Source organism: Phascolarctos cinereus, unplaced genomic scaffold (genome assembly GCF_003287225.1).
Source record: "Phascolarctos cinereus isolate Bilbo 61053 unplaced genomic scaffold, phaCin_HiC Scaffold_7;HRSCAF=346, whole genome shotgun sequence".
Classification (NCBI taxonomy): domain Eukaryota; kingdom Metazoa; phylum Chordata; class Mammalia; order Diprotodontia; family Phascolarctidae; genus Phascolarctos; species Phascolarctos cinereus.
In genome coordinates, this window is record NW_027556180.1 from 54,134,757 (window position 1) to 54,150,100 (window position 15,344).

Genomic DNA, 15,344 nt, shown 5'->3' on the forward strand with positions numbered 1-15,344 from the left:
GTTTCTCTTTGGGTCAGTTCGTACAAGTGTTCCCAGGTTTCTCTGAAACTGTCCCTTTCATTATTCCTTACAACACAGTAGTATTCCATTATATTCATAGGCTATAATTGTTCAGTAATTTCCTAGGCAGTAAGCACTCCTTTAGTTCCCAACTCTTCGCCATCACAGAAGGAACTTCAGTTTTCTTTCCATTATTATGCTTCAATATGACTTTTCAGTTGAATGTTTTAAAAAATCTTACTTATTTTTTATGTTCAGAGTTTTCCATTAGAAAATAGTCAATTGTCTATCATGTGTCATGACAAAGATTAGTATGGGTTTTTAAATGTAAGTATACTTAAGTATATTATTTCAAATGATAATAGCACCCTGTGGTGCTATTAAGTATCAAGCAGTTATGAACTTAGTTTAATTTGGTTTTAAAGAATGTACTTTGATATATTAGTAACTTGTCAGTTGGGTGTAGAGTATGAAGAAAAATAATATTCTCTGAAAGAATTAAGAAAGAACTTCTGATTACTAGGGAGGAATTTTTCCTGAAGATGATGGAATCTGCCATTTGCCCAAATATTTCCAAATTATTAATATTAGTAATAATTTGTAATGCATTAATACCCTATTAGTTACCTTTTTCTATTCTCTGTCTTTACTTTTTCTTTTGTTCTTTGTTTCTCTTGTCCTTTAATTGTCATCTTATAATGGATTTCAAATTTTTGATTTGTGGTCATGATAATCATACATATCATTCACAATCTGAAATTTGGTTAAGAATTTCAAGCAGCCACATCGAAAAATCTTAGTGCTAACCACCATATAATTCTTCCAACTGCCATAGCCCCTGGATCCAGTGCACATAATCCTTATATCCTTAAGGAAAAGGTTTCACAGGGAAATGGGATTTGCGTAGATGAAGAGGAATTGGGAAGTGTATTTAAGGATGGTGAACAGTGTTATTAGGGAGGAAAGAGGAAAGTCAGGTACTAGCTAGCAAGTAAAACTGTTTTGGCTGTAGCATATCTTTCAGGGCCAGTGTTTTGACCACTTTCAAGGAGAGGGTCAGATTTGTTTAGTTTCTTCAGGCTTTCCTGATTATATGCTAATATTATCGGCCCCTGTTATAGAAATGCAGTGTGTTTGAAATCAGTTTTTTAGAATAGAATAAAAATTGTTCATTGAAGTTTGCCTGTAAACTACATAAATGGAGAGGCTGTTGACTTAATAGTTACAAGAATTCAAGTGTTCTAAATTAAGACATACAGTTTTTTGCATCGGGATTTAGGGAAATTGATCAAAATGATATGATAGAAAAACCTGAGACTGGAAGCAAAGAGGCATGGGTTTCAGTCTGCAATCTGCCATGAGTTCAGTATGTGACCTAAGCAAGTAACTTAACCTCTTTGTGGCTTAGTTCCCACATCTCTAAAATGAGAGGGGGCAGGTTATATTTAATTCTGTAAATACTTAGCACCTACTGTTGCTGGACTTTGGCTTTCTATATTAGGGATGGCAATAAAGACAAAATTGAATGGTCCCTACCCTTAAGGCACATTCTGTCCATCTCCCTATAGCCATCAGTTTATCTTCTTTGTCTGACCTCACACTCCAGGCTATTCTTCATGATTACTCCTTAACTTAATCATTTATCTTATATATAATTTCTGTGATTTTTTTCTTTGACCCATTCAGCAAGTCTGAATCCTTCATATTTTTCTTATTGATTGTAATTTTTATTATGTTGTGATCTATAGAGGATGTGTAATTTTGCTGCATTTCTGCTTTTATATATGAATTCTTTGTGTTCTTGCATGTGGCCAGTTTTGAGAAAAGAGCCATATAACCCTGAAATACAAATAAATATATACAGGTAACTATTTAGATATATATATATATCTCTATATATAAAAATATATTGAGATATATATATATATATGTATACATATACATATATACATATATATATGTATTCATACACACATATATTCTTTATGATTTCCACATAATAATCACCAGCAGTTTATAATATATTTTAAGTAGTCTATTCAGATAATTGTATTATTCATGTCTATTAGATTTTTGTTTTATTTCATTTTGTTTTAGTTAGACCGGGCCCTCTCTCTTCCAAGCTGAAAGTGTGATAGCCACTCATGGACCTGGTCATCATGGTAGCTTTGACCTGCTCTGTTTCTAACCTGGGCTAGTTCACTCTCCTTAGGCAGCCTGTTGGTGCCCTACTTAGTTCAGACATTCAGTCAGCTTAGCCTACTTCATCTAAAAACTCCCAAACGCAAATGATCTACCAGTGGTAGCAAGAATTAGCCATGCTCCACGATACCTGGTGATTTTTTTTCCTTAAAATTGACAGAGACAGTGTTGAAGTATTCACCAATTACTGTTTTATTGGAGTTCCTTTAGTTTGGTTAGCATTTCCTTTAAATATTTACAAATTATGCCATTTGGTACATGCATATATTGTATTTAAAATACAATGTAAATAATTTCATTATCTAGGATACTTTTGAATGTAATGGAGTTTCCCTGTTTAACTATGTTGAATTTTTACTACTACTTTGTTTGAGTTTATGATTGCCACCCTTGCTGCTTTGTAGTCAGTTGAGGCATAATAAAATCTGCTCCAACCCATTTTTTTGCTTTAATAATTTTTTTTTGGTTAATCTGAATGTGACAGATACTAATAAATACACACATCTCCGTACGGAAAAAACAAAACAAAACAGGAAAAGGGCTACATATGAAACCACACAGCTCTAGTACATACAGATTTAGTTTTCTTTAACATATATATATATATATATATATATATATATATATATATATATATATAATTCAACTTTATAATTTCAGAGTTGTCTTGCTTATCTTTATATTTCTCTGAATGTCTTTCCAAATGTTGCTGTCTGTTTTAAATGATCTTTTATTCTTTCTTTAGCACGACAGTCATTCGTCCTTCTCAATCCCTGCAATTTGCCACAATTTAGCATAGTCAGTCAAAACAAATCTACACGTTGGCCATATCTGAAAATGTATCTCATTTTGTGTATGGTGTTCATCATTTTACCTCTTAAGTTTGTTTCTTGTGTAGCAGGTTTTTAATATCAGTCACATTCCTATGTAGCTAGGTAAGGTGGTCATCCTGTTCTCAACCTACTAGCTCACTTAGTCTTCTCATCCCAGATTCTGTGATTTTCAAGGGTACACCTTGATATTGCTTTGTTATTTACTAAAATTATAACATCTTTTCCACTAATCATCTCTGATCCATCATCCTAGTATTTTACATATCATTTATTTAGTAAACTGAAGGAAACCTTTTCAGTATTGTTTGCTCATCTCTATATCAAACTGTCTTCTACTAACTTAGATTTAAGTAAATGTCAAAGTAACTGGCTCAACTATTTATTAACACTATATTAAACAATAAAACAAAGATAAATAATTGTTTATAATGTATCAGCTTTGAGAAAGCTTGCTGCCAAAAAAATCACCTTCAACTAACTGCTGATTTCTTTGTTCAAGAAAAAATAGTCCTATCACTTAACTCCTTCAGAATAGCAGCCAGTATCTAAGAATTCTCTTTCTAATATTTGCTTGCAACATAAGAGTTAATATAGTTCTCTAGAAGTTCTTTGTATCCCTTTGTCTGCAGCTTACCCATTCTTCCTTTAGCCATGACAAGTCGCTCCAGAATTAGTTCAGTGTCAGTCCAGGATTCCGTTACCATGTTAACGAGGCAGCAAAAATACTGAAGTCTTGTTAGGTGGACACTAGTAAAACTGGCATTAACACAAACAACAGCTTCTTGGGTTTTGCTTTTGAATCTGTTCTGCCCACCATCTTGCTTTATGGGCAAGCCCATCCCACTCTTCCACAGTTATGATCATTCAGTTTTTCTCCCTGTTAGTTCCATTATAATATTTCTTTTCTTTGCCTTCCACTTTCCTCCACCTCAGCCCCCCTTGCCTTTCATAACCAGCCCTCCATAATTGTATTTTGTTCCGCTTTTGACTTTTCCTTCTCCAACTCTACTTTTCCTCTGAAACCCCTTTCTTCTCTTTCCCTTTCCTAACAAATTGGTCTCTTCCTACCCCACCCCCAGCCTTCCTTTACTTGGCTCAATTCATAAGATTCCCTATTCCTGATTTCCCACTACCATACCTGAATAGTCTTCCCCTGTGTCAACCAAGGAATGAGAGGAAGTAAGTTGCTCCCTCCTCCTTTGTATTTCTGTCTTAGTATCTTTTTTGAACTCCCAGTCACTGAGCTTATTTTCCATTGTTCCTTCATTGGCACTTAGAGATAGTGGGATTCGGGAGACAAAAGTCTTTTCCTTTAGGATGTAAGCATATTCAGGTTTTTCAAACTTGCCTACTTTTCTGATTTTCTTTTATCTGCTACACTTGGATTTCAAAAATACTAATCCACCTCTGGTTTTCAGAGCAGAAATGTTTGCAACAAGTATCAAATCTGTTAAAGATATGTTTCCTGTAGGATAATATTCCGCCTCGTAGATTAAAGTATTCCTGAATGTAAATCTTTTTCCTTTTCCATTTGACGCATCATTCTGATCTTTGTTTCTCTTATTAGATGTGTAGTCCTAGGTGATTCTGATTGCTGTTTCATGCTGTATTATCTGTGTTTTCCTGTTCTTTTGCAGTTTGTTTTTTGTTTGTTTGTTTTTTCATTGACCTGGAAGCTCTGGAGTTTTACAGTCACATTTCAAGGTGTGTAGAATTCAGAGTTTCTTGGGATTCTATTTTCACCTTGCACTCTAGTTCTAGAAATTCTGGGCAGTTCTTTTCTGAATTCTTTTTTTTTAATCTTTTAAATATAAATTTATTTATTTTTAGCTTTCAACATTCACTTCCACAAGTTTTTGAGTTCCAAATTTTCGTGCCATCTCCCCCTCCCCCCACCCCAAGATGGCATACATTCTGAATATCCCTTCCCCTAGTCTGTCCTTTCTTCTATCTCTCCCCCCTTTTCCTATCCCCTTCCCCTTCTGTTTTCCTGTAGGGCAGGATAGACTTCTATACCCCATCTCCTGTGTTTCTTATTTCCCAGCAGCATGTGAAAACATTTTTTTTAAAATATGTGTTTTTAAAACTTTAGGTTTCAAATTTTTTCTCTTCCTCCCTCCCCACCCACCCTCATTGAAAAGGCAGACAACTGGGGCAGCTAGGTGGTGCAGTGGATAGAGCACTAGCCCTGGATTCAGGAGGACCTGAGTTCAAATCCTGCCTCAGACACATAACACTTACTGGCTGCGTGACCCTGGGCAAATCACTTAACCCCATTGCCTAGCAAAAAAAAAAAAAAAGACCAAAAATTAAAAAAAAAAGAAAAGTCAAACAACTCAATATAGGTTATACATGTGTAGTTATGCAGAACACTTCCATAGTAGACCTGTTGTGAAAAACTAACTCTATTTCCCTTAATCCTATCCTGCCCTCCCATTTATTCTATTCTTTCTTTTGGCCCTGTCCCTCCTCAGAAGTATTTCCTTCTGATTACCCCTTTCCCAATCTGCCCTCCTCTCTATCATCCCCCTGCTCTCTTGTCCCCTTCTCCCCTATTTTCCTGTAGGGTAAGACAGATTTCCATACCCAATTGAATGTGTATGTTATTCCCTCCTTAACCAAAATCCTATGAGAATAAGATTCACTCATTCCCTCTCAGCTTCCCCTGTTTCCCCTCCACTGTGAGAGACTTTTCTTTTGGTTTTTTTTTGTGAGATAATTTACCCCACTCTACCTCTCCCTTTCTTCTTCTCCTAGTATCATCCTCTCTCATCCCTTAATTTTATTCTCCAGATATGACCCCTTAATCTTCAACTCACCCTGTGCCCTCTATCTATCTATCTATATATACATACATATAATTTTTTTCCTTCAACTACCCTAATACTGACAAAGGTCTCATGAGTTATAAATATCATCTTTCCATGCAGGAATGTAAACAGTTCAATCTTAATAAGTCTCTTATGATTTCTCTTTCCTGTTTACCTCTTCATGTTCCACTTGAGTCCTGTATTTGAAAGTCAAATTTTCTATTCAGCTCTGGTCTTTTCATCAGTAATGCTTGAAAGTCCTCTATTTCACTGAATGACCATTTTTTCCCCTGAAGGATTGTACTCAGTTTTGCTGGGTAGGTGATTCTTGATTGTAATCCTATCTCCTTTGCCCTCTGAATATTATATTCCATGCCCTGGTCCTTAATGTAGAAGCTGCTAAATCTTGTGTTATCCTGATTGTGTTTCCACAGTACTTGAATTGTTTCCTTCTGGCAGCTTGTAATATTTTCTCCTTGACCTGGGAACTCTGGAATTTGGCTACAAATTCCTAGGAGTTTTCCTTTGGGGATCTCTTTCAGGGGAGATCTGTGGATTCTTTCAATTTCTATTTTGCCCTCTGGTTCTAAAATATCAGAGCAGTTTGCCTTGATAATTTCTTGAAAGATGATGTCTAGGCTCTTTTTTTGATCATGGCTTTCAGATAGTCCAATCAATTTTCCAGGTCAGTTGTTTTTCCAATGAGATATTTCACATTGTTTTCTAATTTTTCATCCTTTTGGATTTGTTTTACAGTGTCGTGATTTCTCATAAAGTCACTATCTTCCAATTGCTCTATTCTAATTTTTAAGGAAGTATTTTCTTCAGTAATCTTTTGGACTTCCTTTTCCATTTGGCCTTTTTCTTTTTAGGGCATTTTCTCCTCATTGGCTTTTTGGACCTCTTTTGCCATTTGGGTTAGGCTATTTTTTAAGGTGTTATTTTCTTCAGTATTTTTTGGGTCTTTTAGCAAGCTGTTGACTTGTTTTTCATGATTTTCTTGCATCACTCTCATTTCTCTTCCCAGTTTTTCCTCTACTTCCCTTATTTGCTTCTCAAAATCCCTTCTGAGCTCTTCCAAGGCCTGGGACTGATTCATATTTTTCTTGGAGGCTTTGGATGTAGGAGCTTTGACTTTGTTGTCTTCTTCTAGTTGTATATTTTGATCTTCTTTGTCACCAAAGTAAGATAATATAGTCTGACTCTTTTTGCGCTGCTTGCTCATGATCCCAGCCAACTACTTGAGTTTTAAACTCTTTGTTAAGGTAAGAGTCTGCTTGCATTGTGGAGAGTGTACTGTCCCAAGCTTCAGGGGTTTGTATAGCTGTTTTCAGAGATACTTGTAGGGACCTGTAAATTTTCAGTTCTTCCAAGGTGGTATGATAAGGGGCGAGGTGTTTACTCCTTTCCTGGCCTGTGACCACAAGTACTCCTTTCTGTCCTGTAACTGTGAGGAAGGGTTCCTCTCCACAGCCACTCCAAGCTCTACCACGCCAGCGTTCCTCCTCACCCCAGCACCACCGCCCAGAACTGTGACCAGATACAAACATGGGCAAAGCAAGAGATTCCTGCCTCAGCATTGGTAAAGAGATCCCTGCAATCCCTCTCTGATCAGCCACTGGATTCCCCTCAGTCTGTGGGCTGGAAGCTCGGGAAGCAGCTGTCTCCCCCCCCCCGCACACTCTTGGGGAATAGAGCCAAAACCCCGCCTTCCTTTCTCAGCACCGACAGAAACAGACTTTTCCCACTGACCTTCTAAGTTGTCTTTGGCACTTGTGGATTGAGGAGTCTGGAAACCGCCACAGCTGCCCACGATTCAGTCCTCTGAGGCCTGCTCCAGGCTCACTGCGCCTGCACACCTATGCTTGTGCTGTGCTGCGCTGCGCTCCCAGCCCAACACGATACACCTTTGTGATCAATCTTCCAGGTTGTCTTCGGCTGGAAATTTGTTTCACTCTGTCTTTTTGTGGGTTTTGCTGCTTCAGAATTTGTTTAGAGCCATTTTTTATGAGTATTTGGAGGGGTTTGGGGGAGAGCTCAAGCAAGTCATTGCTTTCACTCTGCCATCTTGGCTCCGCCCCTCCTTTTCTGAATTCTTTAAATGTGATACCTAGGTTTTTTGTGTCATCATTCTTTTCTGAGAGTCTGATGATTTGTTATTTTTCCATGTCTTGTTTCCCAGATCACTAGTATTTCATTCCACGTCTCACATGTTACGTTTCTTTTTTCCTATCTTTTGACTTGGGTCAAGTATTTCTTGTATCACTTTGAGTTTTGACTTTCGTTTCCTCCATTCTTTCTCCAAGTTATTCATGTGGTTAAGTTATTTTAGCTTCTGTTCCAAGTTGTTTATTCTCCTTTTAATTTTTCAGCTGGAGCTCTAATTTCATATCTTTATCTTTCTTCATTTCTCATAGGAGGGCTTCCAACTGCCCTCAAAGCTGATATAGGCAATATTTTTGTTGTTGTTAAATAAAATTTTTATAAAATGAAATGTTGTTATTTTTATTTTCTTGGTTTCTACTTGTAGTTTCAGGGTTATCCTAGGATTTTTTGGTATCCTGGGATTCCTTCAATATATTAGTAGTTTTCCTGTTGGCTCATTTCCTTAGTCTCTCTGCTTTAACTTTTTTTTTTTGCTTCTGCTCCATTGCCCACAGTAGAATCTTAACTTCTGAACTTTTCCCTTGTTGAGGGTTGTAGTCTTTTGACTGAATCACCACCAAGCCACTGACTCCACTCACAAAGGCTGGCTTACAAAAGACTACCCCACCTACTATTACTTACAAACTTCTCTGCCTCTTGCACCTGCTGTAGTCACAACCATATTGAGTCCAAAGATGGTAATCATCAACTTCAGGGGAATCTGATAGCTGCCAAGTGGAGCCCCCAGACTGCAGCATAGTCTTACACCCTCAGCTCAACTTTAACTCTCAGCTAAGGATGGAGAGTCAGAGAAACAGTGTGGCTGACAGGGTGGCCCTTGGCAATTTTTTTCCCCATCACAGTTAGCTTGTAGGAGTTTCTTTTTATTATTTTCTCTTAGTTATTGATCTTCTGCTTTATTTGGAATTTTTAAAAATGTTTTTGAGTTATTGATAAGATGGAGTGTTTATTAAGGGCTTAATATATGCCAGGTACTGTGCTAAGTATGGGGGATACAAGTATAAGCAAATGAGACTGTTCCTATGTTCAAGGAGCTTACATTCTAATGGCAGAAGACAAGTCATAAAGCTGGAAAGCAGGAGTTTGAGGATTTTGGTGGGGAGGTGGAGGAGTCTGGAGAGTAAGTCAGAGTGGGAGTGAAGTGAGTCCTTTCCTGGAATATCATTCTGGACTGGGGAGGGCAGGCCTCAAGGACTTAGGATTTTCCAGTGTGGGAAGGCTACTGGCAAGGGGGTAGAGAGGTAGCTGGGTTTTGCTGGAAATCTTTGCTCTAATTTTTACCTAGGAGATTTCTCTGTACTTTTTCCCCTGGGTATTTCTGACCCTGTTGCATTGGGCATTCTGAGTTCCTCCTTTTTTTCCTTTCCTACAAAACATTCAGTTTTTTACTAGAAAACTAACAATGTATCTGCTTGCACTGATGTCGTAATTGGCTCCCTGATAGCCTCTTTGAAATTGGTATTACTTAGAAATCTGTTTGTTTAATAATATTCACGTTATCTGTTACTATGTCTTTGTGATTGATAGAATTTATATTTTGACTATGCTACTAAGAATATTTGTTGTTTTTAGTGTCTTAAAGACTTTTATTCATGATCCTCTTGTGGAGTGGAGTAAACCAGTAAAAGGGAGTTCAAAAGTGCAGTTGAATGAAACTGGGGAAGTTGTCAACGAAAAGGTTAGTAGATATAACTTATGGAGAATGATGATCTTTTGTATGTATATCACATATTATACTTTACAGAATGCTTTCACGCGAATTACTTCATTTGATCCTCACAGCTCTATGAGATAGGAAGTACCTTTTTTGTTGTTGTTGTCATTCAGTCATTTACACTATGTCCCTCCAACTCTTCGTGATCCCATTTATGATTTTTTTTGGCAAAGAAACTAGAGTGATTTGCCATTTCCTTCTCCATTCCATTTTACAGATGAAGAACTGAGGCAAACAGGGTTAAGTGACTTGCCCAGGGTCACACAGCCAGTACGTTTCTAAGGCCAGATTTGAACTCAGGTTTTCCTGACTCCAGGCCTGGCCCTCTATCCACTGTGCCACCTAGCTATATATATATGCTTTTTATGAATGAAGAAATTAAGGATTTTGAGCAGTTATAGGACTTCCCCCAGGGTCTCAAATGTACTAGATGAAACTCAGTTACTCTACCTGCTAGTTCAGTATTCTTTCCCCTGTACCACACTACCTTCTATATAGGCTTCAATAATCACTAACTGTAAGTATGTTTTAATTTATGTTTACTTTATCAAAAGTACTAACCTCAATTAAAGTCTTGCTGAGAACATGTTAACTATGTGAACCTCAGCAAGTCATTTAACCTCTGTGCTTCAGTGTCTTCATTTTTAACAATAATATAGTAAATAATAATAACTAGCATTTATTTAGCATTTAAGATTTGTAAACACTTCACAAATATTATCTCATTTTATCCTCACAGTACCCCTATATAAAGCAGGTACTGATTATTCTCATTTTACAGTTAAGAAAACTGAGACAAAGATTAAGTGACTTGTCCAGAATCACACAGCTTTGACCTTGATCTTCATTATTCCAGCACTCTATCCACTGTATCAACTGCTAGTAGCCTTCTTAATTGGGGATAATACTACATTATATTCCTGATATAGTTATTGTGACAAAAACATATTGCAAACCTTAAAGCACTATATAAATGTGAGGAGCCATTATTCTGTTCACTGATATTGTTAAGCTTGTGAATACTGCCATAACTGTCTTCTGCTATGATTATTGATTAGCATTTATGTAGCAAAAAAAGTTACAAAGACACATATTAAGCTAGATAACCCATAGTTGGTTGAAATGTTTGAAATGTTGAAACGAAAACCTTAACAAAAAATTTTCCAAGCTCATGGAAAGTTGAAAGAATATGTAAGTTAGATTTCACATGGCTATCACCCTGGTTCAGTTTCTCACTGCCTCCTGCCTATTCTCCATGCTTCTAGTACCTCCATATTTCAATACATCCTCCATTTGGTTCCCAGATTAACATTTCAGATTGTGAATTTAACAATCATCAGACTTCAATATACAAAGAAAAACAAAAAGGATTATATATGAAATTGTGAGTTTTACATAATTTAAAACATTTATATAATAAAATTAACAAGGTAGTAACAAAATTTATTTGTTTATCCGTTCAGAACTTTTTATTTTTTATCATTTCATACAAGTCTTCCCAGATTTCTCTGAATGTGTTGTTTGTCACTTAAGGCACGCAATCTGATGTAGGCTCTACATGTATATTCCTATTAAATATATTTTCACATTAGTCATGTTGTAAAGAAGAATTAGAATCAATAGGAGGAACCACAAGAATGAAGAAACAAAACAAAACAGAAGAGAAAAAAATGAACAAATAGTATGCTTTGATCTGCATTCAAACTCCATAGTTTTTTCTCTGGATGTGGATAACATTTTCCATCTTGAGTCTTGGAATTCTCTTAGATCATTGCATTGCTGAGAAGAGCTAAGTCTTATCAAAGTTAGTCATCGCACAATGTGGCTGTTACTGTGTACAGTGTTCCCCTGGTTCTGCTCACTTCACTCCGAATCAGTCCATACAAGTCTTTCCAGGTTTTTCTGAAGTGTGCTTGCTTATCATTTCTTATAGCACAATAATGTTCCATTACATTCATATACCACAACTTGTTCAGCCATTCCCCAATTGAATGACATCCCCTCAATTTCCAATTCGTTGCCTCCACAGAAAGAGCTGCTATGAATATTTTTGTACATGTTGGTCCTTTTCCCACTTGTATGATCTCTTTAGGATACACCCCCCCATTTATTCTGTTCTTTCTTTTGACCCTGTCCCTCCTCAGAAGTACTTCCTTCTGATTACCCCTTTTCCAATCTGCCCTTCTCTCTATCATCCCCCTGCTTTCTTGTCCTCTTCCTCCCCTATTTTCGTGTAGGGTAAGACAGATTTCCATACCCAATTGAGTGTGTATGTTATTCCCTCGTTAAGCCAAATCCTATGAGAATAAGAATCCCTCATTTCCTTTCACTTTCCCCTGTTTCCCCTCCACTGTAAGGACCTTTTCTTGTCTGTTTTAGGCGAGATAATGTACTCCATTCTACCTCTCCCTTTCTCCTTCTCCTAGTATAATCCTCTCTCACTCCATTAATTTTATTCTCCAGATATCACCCCTTATCTTCAACTCACCCTGTGCCCTCTATCTATCTATCCATACATATAATCCCCCCCCCACTACCCTAATACTGACAAAGGTCTCATGAGTTATAAATATCTTTCTATGCAGGAATGTAAACAGTTCAGCCTTAATAAATCTGTTATGATTTGTCTTTCCTGTTTACCTCTTCATGTTCCACTTGAGTCTTGTATTTGAAAGTCAAATTTTCTATTCAGCTCTGGTCTTTTCATCAAGAATGCTTGAAAGTCCTCTATTTCACTGAATGACCATTTTTTCCCCTGAAGGATTATACTCAGTTTTGCTGGGTAGGTGATTCTTGATTGTAATCCTATCTCCTTTGCCCTCTGAAATATTATATTCCATGCCCTGAGTTCCCTTAATGTAGAAGCTGCTAAATCTTGTGTTATCCTGATTGTGTTTCTACCATACTTGAATTGTTTCTTTCTGGCTGCTTGCAATATTTTCTCCTTGACCTGGGAACTCTGGAATTTCACTACAAAATTCCTAGGAGTTTTCCTTTGGGGATCTCTTTCAGGGGGAGATCTGTGGATTTTTTCAATTTCTGTTTTGCCCTCTGGTTCTAAAATATCAGAGCAGTTTGCCTTGATAATTTCTTGAAAGATGATGTCTAGGCTCTTTTTTTGATCATGGCTTTCAGATAGTCCAATAATTTTTAAATTCTCTCTCCTGGATCTATTTTCCAGGTCAGTTGTTTTTCCAATGAGATATTTCACATTGTTTTCTAATTTTTCATTCTTTTGGATTTGTTTTACAGTGTCGTGATTTCTCATAAAGTCACTATCTTCCAATTGCTCTATTCTAATTTTTAAGGAAGTATTTTCTTCAGTAAGCTTTTGGACTTCCTTTTCCATTTGGCCAACTTTGCTTTTTAGGGCATTCTTCTCCTCATCGGCTTTTTGGACCTCTTTTGCCATTTGGGTTAGGCTATTTTTTAAGGTGTTATTTTCTTCAGTATTTTTTTGGGTCTCCTTTAGCAAGCTATTGACTTGTTTTTCGTGTGATTTTCTTGCATCACTTTCATTTCTCTTCCCATTTTTTCCTCTACTTCTCTTACTTGCTTCTCAGAATCCCTTTTGAGCTCTTCCAAGGCCTGGAACAGATTCATAATTTTCTTGGAGGCTTTGGATGTGGGAGCTTTGACTTTGTTGTCTTCTTCTGGTTGTATATTTTGATCTTCTTTGTCACCAAAGTAAGATAATATAGTCTGACTCTTTTTTTTCTAGGTTTATTCATGATCCCAGCCAACTACTTGAGTTTTAAACTCTTTGTTAAGGTAAAAGTCTGCTTCCAAAGTGGAGAATGTACTGTCCCAAGCTTCAGGGGTTTGTACAGCTATTTTCAGAGATACTTGTAGGGACCTGTAAATTTTCAGTTCTTCTAAGGTGGTATGATAAGGGTCGAGGCGTTTACTCTTTTCCTGGCCGGTGCTCTGGTCTTTGAGTGACCGACCACAAGTAGTCTTTTCTCTCTTGGAACTGTGAGGAGGGTTTTCTCTTCACTGCCACTACAAGCTCCACTGTGCCAGCGCTCTTCCTCACCTGAGGACCGCCACCCAGAACTGTGACCCAGATCCAAGTATGGGCAAAGCAAGAGATTCCTGCCTCAGGACTGGCAAAGTGATCCCTGTAGTCCCCCTCTGATCAGCCACTTCATTCCCCCTCAGTCTGTGGGCCAGAAGCTCAGGACACAGACACCGCCCCCAGCACCCACGCTCTGGAACTAACTCTGAAGTAGCTCTTCTCTCACCGCAGAAACAGACTTTTCCCACTGACCTTCTAAGTGGTCTTTGGCGTTCGTGGATTGGGGAGTCTGGAAGCCACCACAGCTGCCTGCGATTCAGTCCTCTGAGGCCTGCTCCAGGTTCTCTGTGGCCTGTGCGCCCACGCCAAACTTCGCTTCTCTACCCGCCTGGTGCGATATGCCTTTCCAATCAACCATCCAGGCTGTCTTGGGCTGGAAATTTGTTTTACTCTGTCTTTTTGTGGGTTCTGCTGCTTTAGAATTTGTTTAGAGCCATTTTTTTATGGGTATTTGGAGGGTTTGGGGGGAGAGCTCAAGCAAGTCACTGCTTTCATGCTGCCATCTTGGCTCCACCCCCAAATTGATATTTCTAAAGCACTTCTGACTATGTCACTTCCCTGCTCATATGACAAAATACAAACTCCTTAGCCTACTACCATTCAAAGCCCTCCACACTCACAGTGTAAACCACCTTTCAAACTTACTCAATCCCTTCATGCTCTCTACATTCTCGTCAAACTTAACCACCAGTTATTTCATCTTCAGTCTCCATGCCTTCAGAGAGGCTCTCTCTCCTGCCCAGGATGCTCTCCTTTCTAAATCCTTCTATTACTTGAAGCTTTAGCTCAGGTGCCACATTTCTCTGATTTCCCCTAGTTGTTAGTACTCTCTCTCTTCCTCAAAGTGCCTTGTATTTACTTATCTGTATACATGTTATCTCCCTGAGTAGAATGTAAATTATTTTATGGCAAGGACTTTCATTTTTATCTTCATACCCTCATATTAGCACTTAGTAAATGGTGACTGAGAGGATAAAATGAAGTTTCCACTTAAAATTTTAACTGGGTTTTAAACATGAAAGAATTTTTTAAAACTGTATATTTAGCACAATGAAAAACAAAATTGATTTCTGTAGGATGATAATATGAAGGACAAATAGGATTTGATGTTTCAATAGTCTAGAAAAACGTCCATTTCATTGTGTTGATGTAACTTTCTATCCAGTGTTAAAGTCACCTGACTTCTAAAGTTAGATCCCTGGGCTGGAAAGAAAGATCCAAATATAGCATGGCTATCACAGTGAACATAAGTCTTACTGTCTGGAACTTCCAGCTCTTCTCTGATACCCTTTATCCTCTTTATGTGCCAGTATTCTCTGTACCCCCACTCCATGTTAACTGGTCAGAAGAAGAATCAAAATCCCTATTCACTCAGGTTACATAGGAGACAGTACCATACATTGTTCATAGTAGGCACTTAATGATTGCTGAACAAAAGTTTTGTCAAAGCAATATTTGTCTTTCAATAAACAGGTTCTTCATTCTTTCACTGAACTGCCATCATCCCTTATTTCTTAGAAAAATTATCCTGAGCATCTTAT

At 37.6% G+C, this 15,344-nt stretch overlaps 1 protein-coding gene across 1 annotated transcript in view; it reads left to right on the top strand.

Moving 5' to 3' along the window:
- Positions 1–15,344, top strand: part of ATR (ATR checkpoint kinase) — a 121,935-nt gene that overhangs the window by 104,904 nt on the left and 1,687 nt on the right. The window contains 1 exon segment of the mRNA XM_020970917.2: positions 9,584–9,689. Within this exon segment, the coding sequence (XP_020826576.1) occupies positions 9,584–9,689 (106 nt within the window).